Source organism: Amphiura filiformis, chromosome 5 (assembly GCF_039555335.1).
Source record: "Amphiura filiformis chromosome 5, Afil_fr2py, whole genome shotgun sequence".
Classification (NCBI taxonomy): Eukaryota; Metazoa; Echinodermata; class Ophiuroidea; order Amphilepidida; family Amphiuridae; genus Amphiura; species Amphiura filiformis.
Genome location: NC_092632.1, coordinates 33,707,460 through 33,727,396, shown reverse-complemented (window position 1 = coordinate 33,727,396; position 19,937 = coordinate 33,707,460). Strand labels below are relative to the sequence as shown.

At 34.4% G+C, this 19,937-nt stretch overlaps 1 protein-coding gene across 9 annotated transcripts in view; it reads left to right on the top strand.

Annotated features, from left to right (window-relative positions):
• Positions 1 to 19,937, top strand: part of LOC140153011 (tubulin polyglutamylase TTLL5-like) — a 181,574-nt gene that overhangs the window by 49,307 nt on the left and 112,330 nt on the right. For all 9 annotated transcript variants that reach the window (XM_072175591.1, XM_072175590.1, XM_072175586.1 and 6 more), the window contains exon 6: positions 3,553 to 3,616. In XM_072175591.1, the coding sequence (XP_072031692.1) occupies positions 3,553 to 3,616 (64 nt within the window). The remainder of the gene's footprint in view (positions 1 to 3,552; positions 3,617 to 19,937) is intronic.

Below are 19,937 nucleotides of genomic sequence, written 5' to 3'. Positions count from 1 at the left end.
CAGTGGAATTCATTTAGCGTTTACTAATTTCTGCAATAAGCGTTATTAATCCTAGTCTGCCATAAATGTTATAGGACTATACCATTCACTGCTCGGGCCTGTACCCGGGGCACTCAAGTATGATAGTGTACGCATGCATGACCAAATTTTTTTTAAACACTCCCTAATGAGTTTTTGGCTAGTAAAAATAAAAAATATGTACCTTTGGACTCGTAATTACCAAAAATTTGAAAAGGTACCCTAAACAAGTTTGTTCGGTTTCAGAAAACAACCCTTATTCTTGAAAATCAGTGTTTTTTAGACCCTAAATGCGTCACATGCGTAACTTGCCTTACCTAAAAAAAACACCCCTTTTTACTTGTTTTTTTAGTCACGTATGCGTACAGACCATTTATGTAAGTGCCCCCCACCCCCCGGGGGGCCAGTATAATTGAAGTTGAAGCTCCATCAGGTGTTACACACAGAGTTTAATTTAAGTGGTAATCTGGTCGGTCATCCTGACACCCAATAAAGTTATTTATTTTTTCGGTTTTGGAGTGTCCCTGGACCTAGAGCTATAAAATGCTAGGATCATTCATGGTTGATTTTAAAAAGAGAAAATTTTTTGTATTTTTAATACATGTATGTAAAATTTGTGTTCATGTCATACTCTAGTAATGATTTCAAAATGCATTGAATTTACATCGCTCATTAATAGAGTGTGACATGAACACAAATTATAACTTTACATATTAAAAACACAAACAATTTTTTTTAATTAATCAACCATAAATGATCCTAGCATTTAGCTCTAGGTCCAGACACACTCAAAAACCAAAATAAATTTTCACCTAATTTTCACCTAAATATATACGGATGACCAACAATTTAACACTGGTTACACATATAATATGCAGAAATTGTCAAATGTCTATAAGGCAGCTATTAGTCTTCTATGGGGTCTTCTTTCACTGAACACTTGTGATGATAATTCTTGAGAGGCTCTTGTGCGTATGTGATATGTCTCTCCTATATGATGATAATTTCCTGAGATGATTGAGGCACTGAACCGTTCAAATGTTGAGTACATCTTCATGGTAGCCCCAGGTTGTTTTGTTTGTTTATATCTAGATCTCCTGGTGACATCATCAGTGATGGGTAGTGGAGCAAGATATGTTCATCTTAATTCAATGTATTTCAATTTACCATGTCATGTCCACCTTAAAAAATGTTCGACTTGATTCTCCGTAGGTGCATTATCCTGGTTTAATTTACTAATGCACAATTTTACAATTCCTGTTCAATTATTTATAGTCTTGCCTGCATTTCCCAAATCCCATAAAATATTGATAAAGCCACCCTATAAATAGGTATGATCACCATGCTTTATAACACATTATCTGATGCAATATAATGATGTCAGTTTCATCCAAGTCCTATAAGATTGCAATTAATTATAGCTGTCATTGATTACAAAATGAATGAGAGATGTATTTTCTGAAACAGCAAGTGCATAGTCGGCTGGCTAATAAAGAATAGAGACTGGAATTCTAATGAGCCTTTTAACCACGTTCATATTGAACGCAGGTGTGTATAATGTGTAACTTGGGAGAGTGGATGTATCCAAAGCTTAATTATGTGATGCGTGGTGTGTACACATCAATTTAAGAAATGGTTAAAATAAATACATTCAGGCATGAGAATTTTCCAGGAGCCAGGCTAAAAGCCCATGTTTTTATTTATTTATTGTAAGTCCATTTTAGGACATTTTGGCCTATGAAATGTGTTTTTATGAATGTGTTTTTTCGTGTTTTTTTTTTTTTTTTTTTTTTTTTTTTTTTTTTTAATTTTTTACCATTTTCCTGTTTTTTAATTGAAATTTATTCTCATGCCTGTAAGTATGTTCTGTAGAGAACAAACAAAATATTGACAACATTTTTAATTTAAGAGAGACTGCATATTATATAGGACCTACATCATATAGCAGGTATCTAGTTGTGCGCTGCAGGTTCCCGAGTAGCATGCCGCACCCTTTCATTAAAAAAAAAATCGGAAAAATAATTTTGTTTTTGATAATTTTGAAGTGTATTTATCTGTAATAATGTCTGTTGAAATAGTTGAAAACATTAACAAAAACATGCCAGGAGTTCACCCCTACCCCGGGGGACCCCACCCGTGAGACGCTAGGCTATAATATTTGGTTAGTGCCACTTAAAGTTATTTAAAGTTTCATTCAACTTTCAAGTTTATTTCATTCCTTTAATACCCCAACTGGGATGTACAAGGATAACAACACAAACATATTAAAGCAAAGCATGCACAATATAAAATAATGTGGTAATAATCATAATCGGTATAGACCGGGTTACACATGTGTTTGTGGGTGAACTTTCATTTCATTTTGTAATGTGGCACTTCACAGAATCTATTTGAGAATGCTTGATATAGAACATGAGGCCTTAAATGTATTTCAAAAGGTAATGACAGATGAAATAATTCATGCCTGTAACCTTATTAATATTATAAAGAAAGAAAAAATAAACCACAGGGACTGATATCAAGGAATAATTTAGCCGCAGTCTGTGCCCCTCACGGACTTAGCGAGCGCGTAGGTCGAGGAACCGAGCGAGGCATTCAATCGAGCGCGTCAGCACGCGCAACCTCTCTGGATAGTATACTAAATAGCAACAGAGCCCGAAAGTAGTGCTAGGAATAATTGAGAAAAAAGGTGGGAACTAGTTCGGAATTAAAGCCATGATATATGATTTCGGTCCAATTTTTATTTTGTTATTCTTTGCCAAAGATTATGATGTAAAGCTTAGCAGCAAGGTTTCTGCCCATTTTTAATCCAAAATAATGAGGTAAAATGAAAGAAAGCCTACTTTCTATCTTGGCCTCTTATAACAGATACGTATTGGGGATTTCATAATGTATGGCAGTTGGATGCTACATACATCACAAACAAAAAATATAATAACAAGTATTGAATTTGGCTGTGTTTCAAAGATTCACTGTTTACAAATGACTTACGTGATTGAAGCCAAACATATGACTACTACTCCTTGCTAGAAACATCTACTCAATGTACATGATTAGGCCTAGAGATGTTATTGGATAATTGAAAGTAAAATGTCTATTGTAATTGGACATGACGCGAAAACAGAAGACAACGTTGCTCCAATAACAAACTACCAGTACTAGCATCAGGTCGCATGTAACTATTCATAATTTGTTGTCAGGTTACAGATGCATGTAATTTATTCTACTATCTTCCTTCATCGCAATCTCCACTATGTCATAATTTGTTGTTTGCGTGCCAACTTTGTGATACTTCATATTTTCCTCACTGACCAGATGTGGCAGATGTCAGAGAAGCTCGAGAGATGTGTAATAGCTCTGGCAGTGTTTTTGTTGGACATGATACCAATGTATTCATCAGAATACTTTGATGATACAAAGTCATGCAAATGTCAAGTTTGTGTAATCCAAATATTTGTTTGTTTAGTTTGGTTTAATGGAAAAATTAATAATTATTTTGTAAAATTTGCTTTTTTTTTCTCCTTGTTTTTACAGATCCTATGAAATCACTAGAAAGGACCGTCTTTACAAGAATTTCCAACGAATGCGGCATTCCAAGGTAAAGTTGATGTAAATTTGCTCAAATTTTAAGGCCACATTTTCTAGAAGGTACCAAGGGAAATGATAAGTTGTGTTGAATTCTTTGTTAAAGTAGCACCTACATTGCTGGTAAGTGCTCTGTAATTAACCATTAGATATAAAAGCTATTCAAAAAAAAGTATTCATGTGAATTAAAGAAATTTGACATGCTTACAGATGTTTGTAAGTCAAGGTAGCAAAGACTAACATGCATTTATTTATCTTCTTATTCTTTGCTGCATGACAATAGAGAGTAAGTAAGCATGGTAAAGGTATAGTAAAACTTGTTTGTCAAGTACCATCCAATCTGAAATGGAAGGACTGAGTACCGTGTTTATGTTTAGAAATGTCTGTGAGTACGGCATTCTACTAAATCTTTGGTGTTAAGAATCAAAGACCCGTTGTTTCATTTTACGTCTCGCTGTAATCCTATTATTTAGCATTAGAATTTGGAAGTTGTTATATGTCTTTTAGCTTAGAGATTGTTGTCACGGTATTGCTTGCTTGCTTGGCTTCTTTTAATATCTTTATGATGACTGCAGGCAATTTTGGTCTTTGTCGTCTTGAGGAAAGCAATCCAATTTTAAAATCATCTCTCAATTGTATGGTTAGTGTTTAGAGACTTTTTGCGTAACATAATATCTGATGGTTTTTCTTTGCAAATGAGCAACATGAGCATCTGGTGGAATGAGAAAGGTAATGAGGATGATGAAGATAGTGATTAGGATGATGATCAGGGATCAATATCATATAAGAAGTTGCAACATGGCTTTAGTGTGTAAACCAGATCAGAAACCAAACATTCAAGCTGACTTCTTGACATTTTCAGAGATATAAAAGTTTAAGTATTTACGGCAAGTGCAAGTCCCTGAAATTGAATATGACATAAAGGTATATGTTTAAAAAAAATATAGATTATGTTGACTCAAAATGGGTTGGATAACAATCAGTGGTTAAATGAAAATACTGAAGTTTGGCCACTATGGACTGAGGAATTAGGATCAAGAATACAATATACCAGATCAGATGAATTATAACAGTATTTGGAAACCTGGGGTGATTTTTTTAATCCTGTAAAATGATCTTGAAATTACATTACTCAAACATACACAAAATGCAACCACTGTATGTGAACAGACATCATGATAATGAGCACTTTGATGCATTCCAGTACTATGTCTCATCTCAATTTGCAGTGCATCCTACAAGCTGTATGGCCCGCCCCTGCAGTATAGAAAAACATAATGATGGTTTATATCCAAATCAAATGTTGCTGCTCGCCCCCTTCCTTGACAGAGATGGCCACGTATTATGCAGCCCACGGCAGGTTGGAATTACGTCATGCACCCGGCTGATGACTGTCATTAAAGTCGTGTGATATAGAATAGTACGTCGCCTTATAACTGCTAGCCCAGCTTAATGCAGAAGCATGGACAGGGAGCATGGAATTATAGATTTTATTCTCCACCAAAGTTTTGACTTCCACATTGTATTATTGATGTTGTTGTTGTTGTTGTTGTTGTTGTTGTTGTTGTTGTTGTTGTTGTTGTTGTTGTAAATTTAATAGTACACACAGTGATTTGCCTAACTGAGACACCTCAAGTTGATTTTCAATTATCTGTTGAGGACCAAAACATTCTGTAAAAATAACTGAAGTCAAAGTTGATAAATTGGGGAAATAGCTTTAAACCATTTCCTTTTCAGTCCGTCCGTCTTTAAGATCACATCCCCTATTGGATTGGCATTGAATTCTTTATACCTGGGGGTAGAGAATAAAGATTTGTTTCACTTGACATGAAAAGTGCTGTGTATAGCTTTACTCATTGTACGAGTTAGTTACTACATTAGGAAATATTTGAAAAGTGCAACAAAATGACATGTGTTGGGAATAGGGTAATTTGGGATTGATGGATATCTGAATGTCCCTTTTAAATTAGTGTATAAACCATATGTTTACTATTCACAAACATCAAATCAATTAAAGACAAAATGTAATATGTTACTATAAAATCATGTAATCACTTTCATTCTCACATGAGTGAAGCAGTTGGATTTAATCCCATGATAAATAAATGATCTAAGATCCTAGGAGATGGTGCTGTGGTAGGTTAAATTAAAATGACCAAATGATTTACAATTACCGAATGATTTAGTTGAGACAATTTTTAACATTTACCACATGAGCTATTAGGATCAAATTTACTTAGATGATCAATTTGTGTTGCATGCAGTTAAAGGCGAAATCCATAATATAATGCAAAATATGGGGTTTTGGTTATTTTTACTGATTTAAAATTATCAAATGATTTACTTCGGATGTTTTTTCCACATTATGAGGTAGTAATTTACATATTTGATCAATTCGTGGTGAATACAGTTAGGCAAATTTTATTCTACAAAATATCTCTGCAAGTACCTTGACATTGTTCGCCATCATCATAATTGTCTCGGATGCACAGCAGTTTTGAAGCACTTGCCATCATGGGAGGCAATTATAAGATGGCAAGATAATTACATAGTTAAATCACATAAATCCACTGATATGAAATGACAGATATGAAGTAAGGTAAATCATTACATCTTTATTAAGTTATCAATCCTGTATTCAGAAATCTGATTTCACTTAGCCCAAAATGAAAGTGAAGATGTAGGTTGTCTGGAAATAGTACTTCCTAATCATCTTTTTCATGCTTGATTGATGGCAAATGTTAAACAGCAGTTAAATATCGGTTTGTTCTGGATATATTAAACTCTGTAATTCAGGTGAAGCAAAATAAACATGGTGGAAAGTATGGAGAAGATGTCTAGTGTTGTTTACATAAGGAGAATAAATTTATCGTGATTACTGGTATAGCATAAGAAGCATATGATGTGGGTTGTAATTGTGTTGATTAAATTATGACAATGGCATCCAAGATCATTTTCCATGGGAATTATCTGTAATAATCAGTCACAGGAAAAATCAAATTTGAGATAATACTGTTATGTCAAGTAGAATTAAATTAGCTTGATTGAGACATCAGTTGTCAAAATCAATCATGGCATTCAGAGTTTATAAATGAAAACATTTCATCCATATCTGAAAAGTAAAAAATTGCTGCAAAGTCCCCCTTTTGATGGGCCTGGTCAAGTTACATGATACCTGATGCAGCTGCTTAATATATTATTTATTATGCGATTTTAATTAATTAATTTAGTTACTGTTACATTGTTTTTAATTATTATAATTCTAATTAGTTCAATTTCAAATTGCTATCTGAAAAAATATTTTGCCAGGTACCTACCAAAATTTGATCAAAACCAAATTAATTTGAATTAATTGCTAAGAAGTTGTGACAATTAGTAATTTTGTTTATTTCAGCTCAGGTTTGTACAACTAAACTGAGAATAAACTGAGATTTTTCTCAGTCAGATATTGCTTGTAGGCAACTTGACTGAGTATCCTGGTAGATGTAGAATAAAATGCCATAATAAAGTGGGGCAGAGTTGTTGCAACTGTGATTATAAACATTTCAGTTTTACTTTGTACCAATAAACTGAAAATAAAATAATAAATAGGGCAGAATTGTTGCAACTGTGTTTATGAACATTATTTCACAGGCGCGTAGCCACGGCTTGGATCAAAGGGATTGATCCGACCAATATTTTGTTTAAAGAAAAAAAAAGAAAAAATAATATTCAATTATTCATTTTTCTCAGAATATTGCTCGAAATTCTTATTTTGGGAAACAAAAACACATAAACTTTAGGCCTCGGGACTTGTCGTAGGCATATAGACCTACGCGTTTCTGTCAACAACAAAAAAGGCATCTTTGAAATATCGTTCGTGTTTTGACCAAAAAAGGGGCATTTTTGAAATCGCTAAAAAAGGGATGTCTTCCTCTGAAAAGTTCGCGAAATGAGTGCAAATTAAAGGGTGTGTTTTCAAAGTTTGCCGATGAGCATGATTAGTAGGCCGGGGGGTATTAGTTTCTGAAACCCTTACCCATATTTAGGGATTTTTTACTTTAAAAAAACGGCTGATTTGACGTGGAACTTGTACACAGTTACTACTTCTGAGAAGTAGCCTAGATTTTGTTCAGCAGCAGATAGGGATAGGATCTTGTCGATGATGTCCTTTAGCATGTTTAGTGTGGGATTGTCTTCTTGGAAAAATTGTCCATTTTATAAACTTTTTCAAGCGAAACTGTGTACAAAAATAGTGGAAAAAAGGTCAACCAAATGGCTTCAATCGGACCTTCATTTTCAAATTTCCCAATCCTGAGGGGGGCACATGATCACATCCCCCCTCAGACACCACCTGCGTCGTGCAAGCGCTCCGGGATGGCCGCTTCCCGACCCGAAAATGGGAAATAAATAGGAAATGAAATGTTAATTTTACGCACCGAATTTCCAGCTGAAATTTGGCGACCACATATTTTTTTCAGGCCTCACCTTAAAATGAAATGGCTAGATATGGCTAGCATCTTGATTTCTGCTACACAGCCAGTGCTTCTCAAGAGAGAATCAGGTGAACACTTACTTAAAAGCTTTTTAGGACTTCCTCCTTGCATGGAGAGAATAATTCCCTTGCTTTATTTATTTGGAAATTTGATATTGCTTTTAAGACCCACACTTTATTTCATTCTTTGCTTGTCCAATAGGGAATAAAAGAATAAAGGAAGATGAATATCATATGCTCAAGTGGAAGATATATAGTCATCATATAGTCAGAAATATTATTGTAAATATTGTCAAAGATTTTTGTCTTATAGATGGTTGAGAAATGTTATCCAATATTAAATATTTCCAAAGGTTGGGTCAGAATGTATGCAGCTCTTCAAAAAAGGCTTATGGTATTTGAAGTAAATTTATGTGTATCAAGTGTATACTCATTATTTCAGATTCATGTCAATTCAGATTTCAAGTTATTTTATTTAACCTAGTGATTTTTTCAAGTTAGCTGGATTCACATGGAATAAAACAAAATAACCAAAGAATAAAATAGGGTGTTGTCTTATTTAATTAGTAATGACTTTCTTATTGATTTGATCACTTCTATTTCTCAAGATGAGAATGATAACTATAGTAGTTCTTGACAATATTACTTTAATCCCAGACTGATTATTACTCCCCTTTAAATATAAGCAAACCCCACGGTCAGGTCTCATGATAACAGAGGGATATGTTCCATAACATTCAGATAACACATTATTATTATTATTATTATTATGTTATTATTTCCTGATTTATCGTACAGTTAGGAAATCTCGCAAGTTATGCTTCAATTTTTGTAGATGAGAAACACACCTAGTCAGACACTCCATAACAAAAGGTTGATACAGTACGCTCTGATTTTGTCACGTTCACGTTTTCAATATGTGACACGATTCCAGTAAAATGAGTCATTTCAAGAGTAGCAAATGGTGTTGACTTGTTGACAGTGTGTTTATCATATTCTAATGCTACAATTGTAGGTGTTTTTACACTCAAATTAAACAGCAGCTTGCAGGTGTCCCAATGAAGGCTGTGATTTATTTTTGCTACAAAGCTTTTAATGGCCTAATCGATTTTGTGTGTACATGTAGTAAGGACATTATTCATTGTGATGACACCTCTTCATTTGTGTGTTATTTACCTTGTTATTTGTTTTGATTTCCATTCAATGGCTGCATAGTATGTTGTATCAAGCATCTGCTTTGTATTTTGTTGGTGTTATTTGGCCATTAGCAAGGTACCATCAGACAATGGCTACATATCCAATAAATGGGAACATATCCAACAAGACTCAACTAACACTTTAAAACACCCACTTTGTAAACAGCTGCATATCAATATGAAACAAAATACCTGCATGCTTTTAATGGCTCAAGTTGCAAAGATGCTACATGATATATTTTGCCCTTTGATTTTTCTGCATTTAGCTTTGACCTATAATTTTATGTAAACAGTAAAATCAATAAATTTTGGCCAAAAGCCAGCCAATTTTACTCCCAAAATGCAAAATATGGGTCAAATGAACCCATGAAACTAGGTGTTTTTATGCATAATGTACAATTCTTTTTGACTTTTCTAGGAAAGTTTAGATATCATCACTGATCAATTTTTTGTGGCTATTAAAATCACTGCATTATGCTGTAAATTGTATTGTAATTAAGCAGCTGCCTTTGTTGAAGGAATTGAACCATGCTATAATTAGCTAATTTATCCGTGAACCCCATTGCACTAATGAACAAAAAGAGAATTTTCCACTTTGTTTGAAATTATGCTGATACTAAAGTTATCAATACCCGACGATTTATTATTTGTGAAGTTTCAAATGTGATCAAAGATGAAATCTTGTGTTATCAGTGGCGTAGCCAGTGGGGGGGGGGGGTGCCCCCCCGCTCGTCATGGCCGTCGGTTGATGTAAGGCCGTTGGTAGACGGAAGGCGTTGGTGGGAAAAAAAATTGGGTTAACAATAGACAAATTTTTATCCAGGGTGACAGAAAAAAGGGGAGAATTAAACAAAAATGATTAAAATTTGTGAATTATACATAACATTTTAGTATTTTTCTGTTGGTCCCGCTTAAAAAATATTTCCGTCGGTACATTTACAAGTTGTGCCGCTCCGGTTCCAAAATCCTGGCTACGCCACTGTGTGTTATGATATCAAACTGAAAATATCTTCATACATGTTATCCACATTATTGGACAAAGCATTAATATCATTACAAACAACATTTTTAAACTACCAACCAAGGTATTACCAATGGATGTAAAATAACTATTAAACTGCTTGGCTGTTTCTGCATCATTACAAGTAAACCATCCTTTGTTTGAACATTTGTAGCAGAAGGTACATTTTTAGGAATTTGTTTTCTTATAGTACACCATAACTTCTTTGAATCATTTATATTTTTATTGGTAGCATTATTGCAGTAGTTCTTCTGCAATGTCTTATTCAGTTTATTTCATTTCTTAATTTTCTAGCCATCATCCAATTATGAGAATTATTTGATTTATGTGCTTTGCATATAATTTGGTTCACCTCAAGTTTGGTAGTGATTTATGTGCATATTTCGCTCCACAGCATCGAATCGCAGGCATGAACTTAAACGCTCTGAGTGTACATGCCCGCTTTCAGGTGCGACTTGCTGGCACGCTTGCGGCGCAACTGTGCAAAAGCATTGACATCACTACCAAACTTGAGGTGAACCAAATTATAGTTTTATATAATCAATTGTAACCCACTCAGGAAGTGATCCTTTTATTCTCTTTATGTGTCATGTTGGTGGTGGTCAATGAACAGTGGTGAAGCATATTGTTAGCTCTGTTGTGATGTTCTAGTAGAACTTCTACATGTAACTTTTCGCTTTGTCAGCGGTGCACCTGAATGAAAGGCGGGAGTTCCCATGCAGGATACAATGCAAATTTCAAGCTTGATCAAACATATCTTAAAACAATTTGAAGGCATTGTCCACATCATTAGATTCATTACACATAAATATATTATCCCAATTAATGTATTTGTGTGTAATGATGTGGACAATGCTTGCAAAATGTTTTCCAAGATATGTTTGATCAAGCTTGCAATGGCCTGTAAAAGAAAAAGAGAATAAACTGATCACCTGAGTAGATTATATAAAATCAGGTTAGAGTTTTTTGATTGACAAATCCAAAAATTACTTACAGGTTTTCGACTTTCTCCATCTTGGCCAATGGCTTCTTCAAAATGACCACTGGGGATCCACTTTTCCTGATTTAATCTTCAATCATTCAAATGCATCTATTTCCTGAATCAGTGATTATATAAATCTTTCTAAAGTTAGGGACCAGGGAAAATTGTGACTTAAGGTAGGAGCATCGGATGCAGGAAAATAGCCACTATATCAAATCAGAATTGTTCCTTGTTCCTCTTTCAGAATCAGAGTGCACTCAAGATTACTTAAAAGAGAATGGGACATTTTGTGACTTGTTTTACCCCTAAACAGGATTATCAAGACCTGAAACAAGGCATGTCATAATATAGTAGGCCTATATGTATATATAAAAATGGAGTTTGCTGGTTTAGCTTCTCATGTAACATTTTTGCCCCCCCCCCCATTAACCTGGCTCACAACTAATGTACACTCTGTACTGCTGATTTGATACTGTTAAAGAATTGTCTCCTCTGAAAATGTGAATTGGACTTTAGTGATGGCAATTATTGTAATTTGTTTCTCACTAATCAAATTCAACATATGAACTTAATCGATGAGGTATCATACCAACAAATTATGTATGCGGAGATGCCCTTCAATTAATTGATTGGTTGATGGAAGAGTACTAACCACGATGAAGTAATCATATTCATGTCTAGATGTTAACATTTCCAATCCATTTTATCTTGAATGTTTGTGCATAATAACTAATATAATTGGTAAAAGTGGAAAGATAAAAAAAAATATAATTGGTAAAATATTGAAGCCGAATGCAAAGTGGTCTTTAAGGGGGTACTACACCCTTGGCCAATTTTGTGCCTATTTTTGCATTTTCCTCAAAAATTATAGCGCATTGGTGACAATTAAGATATGCATGTTGAAGGGGCAAGGACTACAAATATTGTTCTGAAAATTCAGCAACTCAAGGCAAGTAGTTATTGATTTATTGATTAAATACTGGTTTTCCCTCGTTTTTGACTGCAACTCCACAACTGCTGTCTGTGCCAAAATAAGATACCCAGTGCAGTAGTTGTAGTCCTTGTCCCTATAATATGCATGTCTTACTTGTCAGCAATGCGCTATAATTTTTGAGAAAAATGCAAAAATAGGCACAAAATTGGACAGGGGTGTAGTACCCCCTTAAGGTTTATCTTTTAAATGTAACAAAATATGCATTGGCGTCATTTATGCAAAAATGTGTTTTCTACTCCTTTGAATCGTTTTCAAGGTCGGAGTTAGTGGAATTTTTTATTGTGATATTGATGTCTGCTCGTCATCCTGTTTAAGTTGAAGTGGAAGAGGTATTGATTTAAGAAGCGCAGAATTTATATATTTTTAAATGAAAGAAAATAGTAATATTACTTTTGTGAAGGTTGTTATTCATCCAGGTAGAATCATAAATTAATATACAATTGAAAATGATAAATCAAATCAACTGTACTCACTTTTATAATGTTTAGCTGAGGTGCATGTTCAATTTGTTAAGACTAGCAGAATGCTTGTGCTCCGCAAAGGCCCCCGCTGGCTTAGTATATAGGAGCAATCACAAAACGGGAAGAATGGCTGAACATTTGACATACGTATAGTCTTTGGCAATTGATACCATAGCGAATTGCAATTTTATCATTCCGGTCCCCCACTCCCCCAACACAAACACCAAGATAACAGTAAAATAAGACCAAGAAGAATATCTCAATATGAAAGTTGAAAATAAACATACTACTGTCAGCATGAAGGTTTAATGTTGTTGATATTTTTTTTTTTCTTCAATTTTAATGGAAAATGGAAGTGTTTTGAAATTGTGTAGTTTTTCTACTGCCAATTTTTTCTTCTTATATTAGTATGGGCATTCAATCTGCTAGTCGTTTTTTAATTTAACAAACTGAAAGTCTTCTATGTTGTTTACTTCATTGCCCGTATAGGTTAAATGTTATTTATATTTTGTAATTTTAATTACGGATTCAATCATGTTTCACCGTTGTTCATCACCGTTTAACAACGATGCGTCCACATAGTCTGCATGGTTTACTTCGTGAGGGCAGTTTTATAGCTGCCCGAACAAAGTAAACCACACAGACGCGCCGGACGTGAGTTGTTATCGGTTATGAACAAACATGATTGAACCCCTTTCAACAACGGGGTGCATATCATGAGGATTTTTGACAAAGAATAAAACTAAAATTGTGTGGACACATGTACTGATTAGACACAAAGAATGTGCGTCATTAAAGGCGGTGCACAAAAGTAAATGCTTCCAGTGGCAGATTCACCCTGTGAAACATCTTATCCCACCCACTCCCTCTTAGGGGCTGTTCCTGTGGCTGTGCAATAATTATGGGCCTGGTGGGAGTGTGACATTGGGGGGGGGGAGTAAGACATTTTTGGCAAGCTGAAAGGGGGCATGCAATTTTGGCGGGGTCCATGACTGCAGCAGTCTATTATAGCAATTGCGATCAGAGTAACTGAGACAGTGTTTACTCTTTGGACATCATGCTTGAGTGCAAGTAGATCTAGTAGTGCAAGTTCTAAGAAAATATCAAACTCTAGTCTAACTTCAGTGTGAGCCGTATGCCATGCTATGTTGGACATGGAGGTTGGACATTTCATCATTAAAAAAACACTATGTACGATCTAATGAAATTGGTTATTATTTCTAAACATGATTTTATGTTTACACATGTCCCAAATTAGGCCTACACCAAAATAGAAACAACCAAATTTGTTGTGATTGTATTATAATAGGTCAACAGATAGAGCAAATTGTGACATACGGATTAACATGTTTAAGTTGTATGATATTAATTAAGTACCCCATATTCATGCCAAAAATAGCCAGTGTTGTTTAGTCTTTTTGTACCTCTTTATTTTAGCTCCGGGTTTTAGCTTAAGGGATCTGGAATGAGCGTTTAGACAGTATTTTTTGTGGGACATGAGAGCACGTCAGACATATCAAATTGCATTCTGAATACGAAGAATATCTTTCTGATATTAAATAATTTTCATTTTTTGAAATTCACGGTATAATACAAATTTTATGACAAATTATTAAAATGTGATATTTTTCACGTTTTTGATATATAACAGTCCTCGAAGTAAATTTTATAAATCTAATGATATATTCTTAAAGTGTATGTAGCTGGAGGAAAAGCCGATGATCAATTGAAAATTTTGACCTTTCATATTGAAGATATAGGGTTTTTTTTTTAAAATACCTAATTTTTTTGTGTGTTTGGGAAAAAAATCCATATCTTCAATACAAAAGGTCAAAATTTTCAATTGATCGTCTGCTTTTCATCTCACCAGCTACATACACTTTAAGTATAAATCATCAGATTTATAAAGTTTACTTTGAGTACTGTTAAATATCAAAAATATCAATTTTAATTATTTGCCATAAAATGTGTATTACATTGCAAATTTCAAAAAATCAAAATTATTTGATATCAGAAGGACATAATTTCTTGGTATTCAGAATGCAATTCGATATGTCTGATGTGCTCTAATGTCCCACAATAAATACTGTCCAAACGTTCATACCCCATGCCTTAACCCTGACTGACACAATTTTAAAGATTTGTATTTTTATGATTTTTATTATTGTAACAATTTGTCAACAAACAAACAGCCAAATTTAACATTTTATTTAAAATCTATGATTTAACCAAAAAAATCTTTATTCTTTCATTTAACCATTGACCACAGCAGAAAAATGTCCGGGGGTGATGGTGATGATAGTCGCAGGAAGGACGGGGAACATATTGGTACCATATACCATGCTTAGGCCTACAGCGTGGGTCATTTGTAGCCGTGCCGAGGTCTGTTCGCCATCGTGGCTACAATGCAACTGAAAGGTCATGCATAGACTGTAAAAAGAATGGTCTGCTGTGACCATTGACTATGATTTAAAATACAACACTGTGCCTGTGTCCTTGTCCTTCTAAAGGTCAACTACATGACTATGTGAAAGACCTTGCCATTGAGCTATGGACCATGTCAGTCACACCATCTATGGTCACACACCTGGCTCAGGGTGGTCTGGGTTGGAACTGTGATAGATCCATGGATAGATCCTCACTGTAAAGCGTAGCTGTAAGATACCAGTGGTTAATTCAATGCAACCCCAGAATGCATTGCAAGATGTTGCTGCCATCAAGCACACATTTGATATAGCTAGATAGATGAGCATGTAGGCCTACATAGAGTGGGGTGCAATACCCATCACCACTCCCAAAATTCTATAAAAATGTTCAAAAGTGGGAGAAAAGAACAAAAGGGGTTTAGGTTAAAATCTCCACAAGTGCACTTTTCATTCAAAAAAGTTCCACACCTCCAAAATAAACACACTATACAGGCAGTGCCATGACAAGGGGGTTAAGGGGTGCGTTGCCCGGGATCCTAGGGGCCCGTAAAATTAAAGAAAACATATACATTAATGGGCCCATAAAAGCAAAAAAAAAAGACACACTGGGGGGGGCAGTGCGTTCATTTTACCCCCGGGCCCGTAATGGCTCTCGGCAGCATGTATACAGGCCTGGGCATATGCATGGGAGAGGTACCTCCCAGGGATGGCTGATACAATCATCAAGATTCAGGTTTTAATTAATCATATAGGCCTATAAACTGAGATCCGATATTTTTAAGTATTATTAGTCAAAGCCTGTATTTTAGTTTATATAGTTTACTGAATAAATGATATTTTTTTATCATAGGCAATACTGTCAATTTTATATTGAGAGTTTCTCAGAACGAAGAATTCTCAATAAGTAAATCTACAGGTGTCCCTGACACTTGAACTGTATATAGCTCTGTATCATTAGAAACAGCCATTAAAATCCGGGGACCATTCATCCTCCTGTACATCGAATGGAAAAAGCCCAGTGTTAAAATTGGCCCATTTATCATCTTGTGCAAATTTGTTGTGCATGTTGGGAAGATATTGATACATTGAATCTATAATTAAATCTAGGTCTGACACTTGTACATCCACTCACAGATATTGAAATGTTCCAATATCTGTGATCCACTATACATAAATTTACCCTTCCCACAAAATGTGGCCTTAAAACTAATCGGTACTATAATTAGTGGCGCATTACAGCACAACAGGCTGTCATTGATAGAAGTCAGAAAAAAGGAGTATAGATTTTGTGAGTTACCTCTTTTAATTGTACAATTTTGTCAGCTAAAATTGGATGTGTAAAATGATCCCAAATGATGGATTGATAAACATCAACCCCTCTGTATATTTGTCAGGTTGTTGCTCGTATAACAAACAATTCTAACTCATTCTAACTAACAATGCTTTCTGCAAATTGTGTTATAGCTGTGATGGAGGATATTGCGGTAGTAGCATAGTCAGGATATTTCTAGTAAGATAACTCTCAAGCTAGGGGAGGGGGTAACATTTAAAGGTCATATATATTGCTCGGACAACATCATATCATTGGCAAGCTAATATTTTGAGGACAACGAAAATGACTCTTTTTTTGAGAAAATAAGACGTTTAAAATTGATATTCTGCAAAAACCAACTTAAGCGATGAGTTCCTTCGAACGAGACAGATTTGACCTAGAAAAAAGTTGACGTCATGAAATGAACTTTCAAAACCATTAATGGTACCCTCTAGCAAATTGATATACCCTGGGTGGGCGCTTATTGGGGCATGGGCGAATGAATGAATACGGTAACTCTAACTCTAAAATGTAACTCAAATGCAACTCTAACTCTAAATCAAACTCTAAAGTGCAGCTCTAACTCTAAATCGAACTCTAAAATGCAACTCTAACTCTAAATCTAAAATGTAACTAACTATAACTATAACTCGAACTCATAAAAAGTAAACACTCAATATTTGAGTGTCTTCAAAGTATTCTTCATTTAAAATAGAATGATAGTAAGCATGGTAAGTGCTATTTTAGTAGTTGGTACACAAGTCTGAAGTGTTTGCATGCATGGTGATGTGTGATAGGTGTGACTATTACTGGTTATTTATGCATGGTGTCTTGATGAATACATTTATAATGGATGAATTGCCTGAATATTTTATACTATAAGCCAGATATTAGGGGCCACCATTAGATTCTCGGGGGGTAGGAAGTTTTTGGAAAAAACTTTCCCCACTACATGAGCAAAAAAAATGCATGAAATATGTCCTAATCTCTGAATTGGGTGAAATATTAGATTACACTTTGATATGGGAGGAAATGTGAACTTTTTATACATCAATATTATTTGTGTAAAATGAATACAAGGAAATGGAGTGGATTTTATTTGAAAGAATGTTTTCAACATCATGTCCTATAATAGGCCATATGTATGAATATAAATGATCTTATTTGCATGTCCTTTGTATTTACAAACCTTGGTTATTTGCAAATATTTGCAACCTCATTAATTACAATTTACAAATCATGTAATAATTATAAATCCTGTAATTATTATAGTTTAAATAATGACAAAAAACAAAACAAAAGCAATTATGACAAACACAACTTGGTCAAGGTCAACTGAAAGAACTGAACTGAACTGAAAAAAATTGTGATCAGAAACCTTTAATTGAAATATGATATGTTTGGTGTTTTTGTTTGTATGTCTTATGGTAAAAATAAACATTATGACAGGGTTCGAGGTTTGAGTACGGTTTCACTGCCAAATGTGTGAAAAAAATATTTAGGTGTTAAAAAGAATACTTCTAAAAATGAGCATATATAGTATTTCTAAGGTAAAAATGTCTGAATTTTCCATTTTTCTAACTTAGAATACTGTATCTTAAGTCGTTTTTGGGTTAAACATGGATTTATGGCCATTTATTACTGAAAATGACCAGTTTTAGGTGAAAAAAAAATTCACCATTAATTTTTAATCCCTAATATTTTCTACTATATAGATAAATGTTGTCTTTCTCTGTTATTTTGTATTACCTGATGGTTTATTTGTTCAAATAAAACTGTTTTTAATTGATTTCATCGCTTACTTTGTATACCATACCGGATAAAGTTGAACTTGAAAGTGAAAAATAAAGCCCAAAAAGGTCATTTTAGAGATTTGTATCTTAGTTTAGCCATAAAATTTGATCTAAAGAGGCTAGAGACCTCATTAACCCCTCATTTTAATGATATTTCAATTTGCCACACACTGATAATAATTTTAACTTCCTTAAAAAAAGAGAAATTGAAGAAAATTGCAAAAATGTTACCCATACCCCTAAGCGTGAAAAAAATATGGCAAATTGTAAAAAAATTATTTCTGAAAAACTTATGGAGGTACAGCTCTGAAAAGTTGATCGATTGTGCACTCTACCAATCCCCACAATCGATTAGATTTGTGGAATGATGCCATGTATACTTTTTTCAAAATAATTTTTTTTACGACTCAGATTTTGCCCCATTTTGAGGTTCACACCATTTTTCTGATGTATCAACCCATTTAAAAACCCAAAGGTCACACCCATAAAAGTTATTCCAGGAAGAGCAGTCAATGCCTTTCATGTTGTGCCCTCAAATATGTAATTATAAAGGGATGATCTGATGATAATACGACCACCGATGATGAAGAATCTTTCACACCGGGAGATGTAGTATGGGCAAAGCATGGTTGCTACTGGTATCCAGCTAAAGTCATTTTCCCAACTGATGTACCTGAACATCTATCTGAAGTTCTATCCTGAGAAAACTGAATCAGAATCAAGTAATAGTCAAGTGGTATGGTGAAGAGAACTTTAGTTCTGTACCAGCTCATCACATCAACCATTTATCAAAAAAAGTTGATGCAGCCCATGCTGCTAGATCACACAATATTCAGTTGCGGTATCAACAAGCCATTTCTGATGGCGGGGGTGAATAAAGTGCTATGCTTCAGTATAAACATTTTAAGATTGTGTAAAGGTAATCAGTTATACATTAACACTTTAAGAACATCATTTCTTTATGAGTTTAGACATCAATAGATTTATTGTCTTGATACCAAACCTGACCGCTATATGTTTACTAAATATATAGGAATACAGGGGCCTCAGTACCAACATCATTTCATTTTCATACATGAGAACAGTGTTTAAGCAGTCTTTATAATTTGTTTAACATATTTATAGATTCAAAACAACAACTGAAGTAATAATGCTCTGTAACTTTTTTTAAATACAGTTGTGTTCCAAGTAGACTCCCAGGAAAATGGTGTAACCCTGTGTATTAAAAACTTCAGAAATGGACTCAGCACAAAATTCTAGTCCAGAAAACATAACATGAACTTCATTTTTCCCCCATTTTGGCAGTAAAACCGTACTCAAACCTCGAACCCTGTCTTATGCAGGTTTGATATTTTGATTTTAGCATTTAATTTTCGTACACCACTTGGTTTTAATTTTATCAGTTGTTTTTTTGCATTGAAAAAAAACCCACAAAACTCCTGCCCTTGTCAATTTATAAAAAAACTCCGGACAAGAACAAAACAAATTATTTTAGGCCAAGAAAATAAGAATGTATGTCTCACCAGAGAAGATCTTCTCTGGTTCTCTGGTCTCACAGACGCCTGCGCACATTGCTATGTGAAATCCAATTTAGCGCTTAGCTCTACTTGTTGGCCGTAATTTTTTTTGCCCCATATGTTCATTTTTTTTCTTAAGTATCGTATAGCGATTCAAT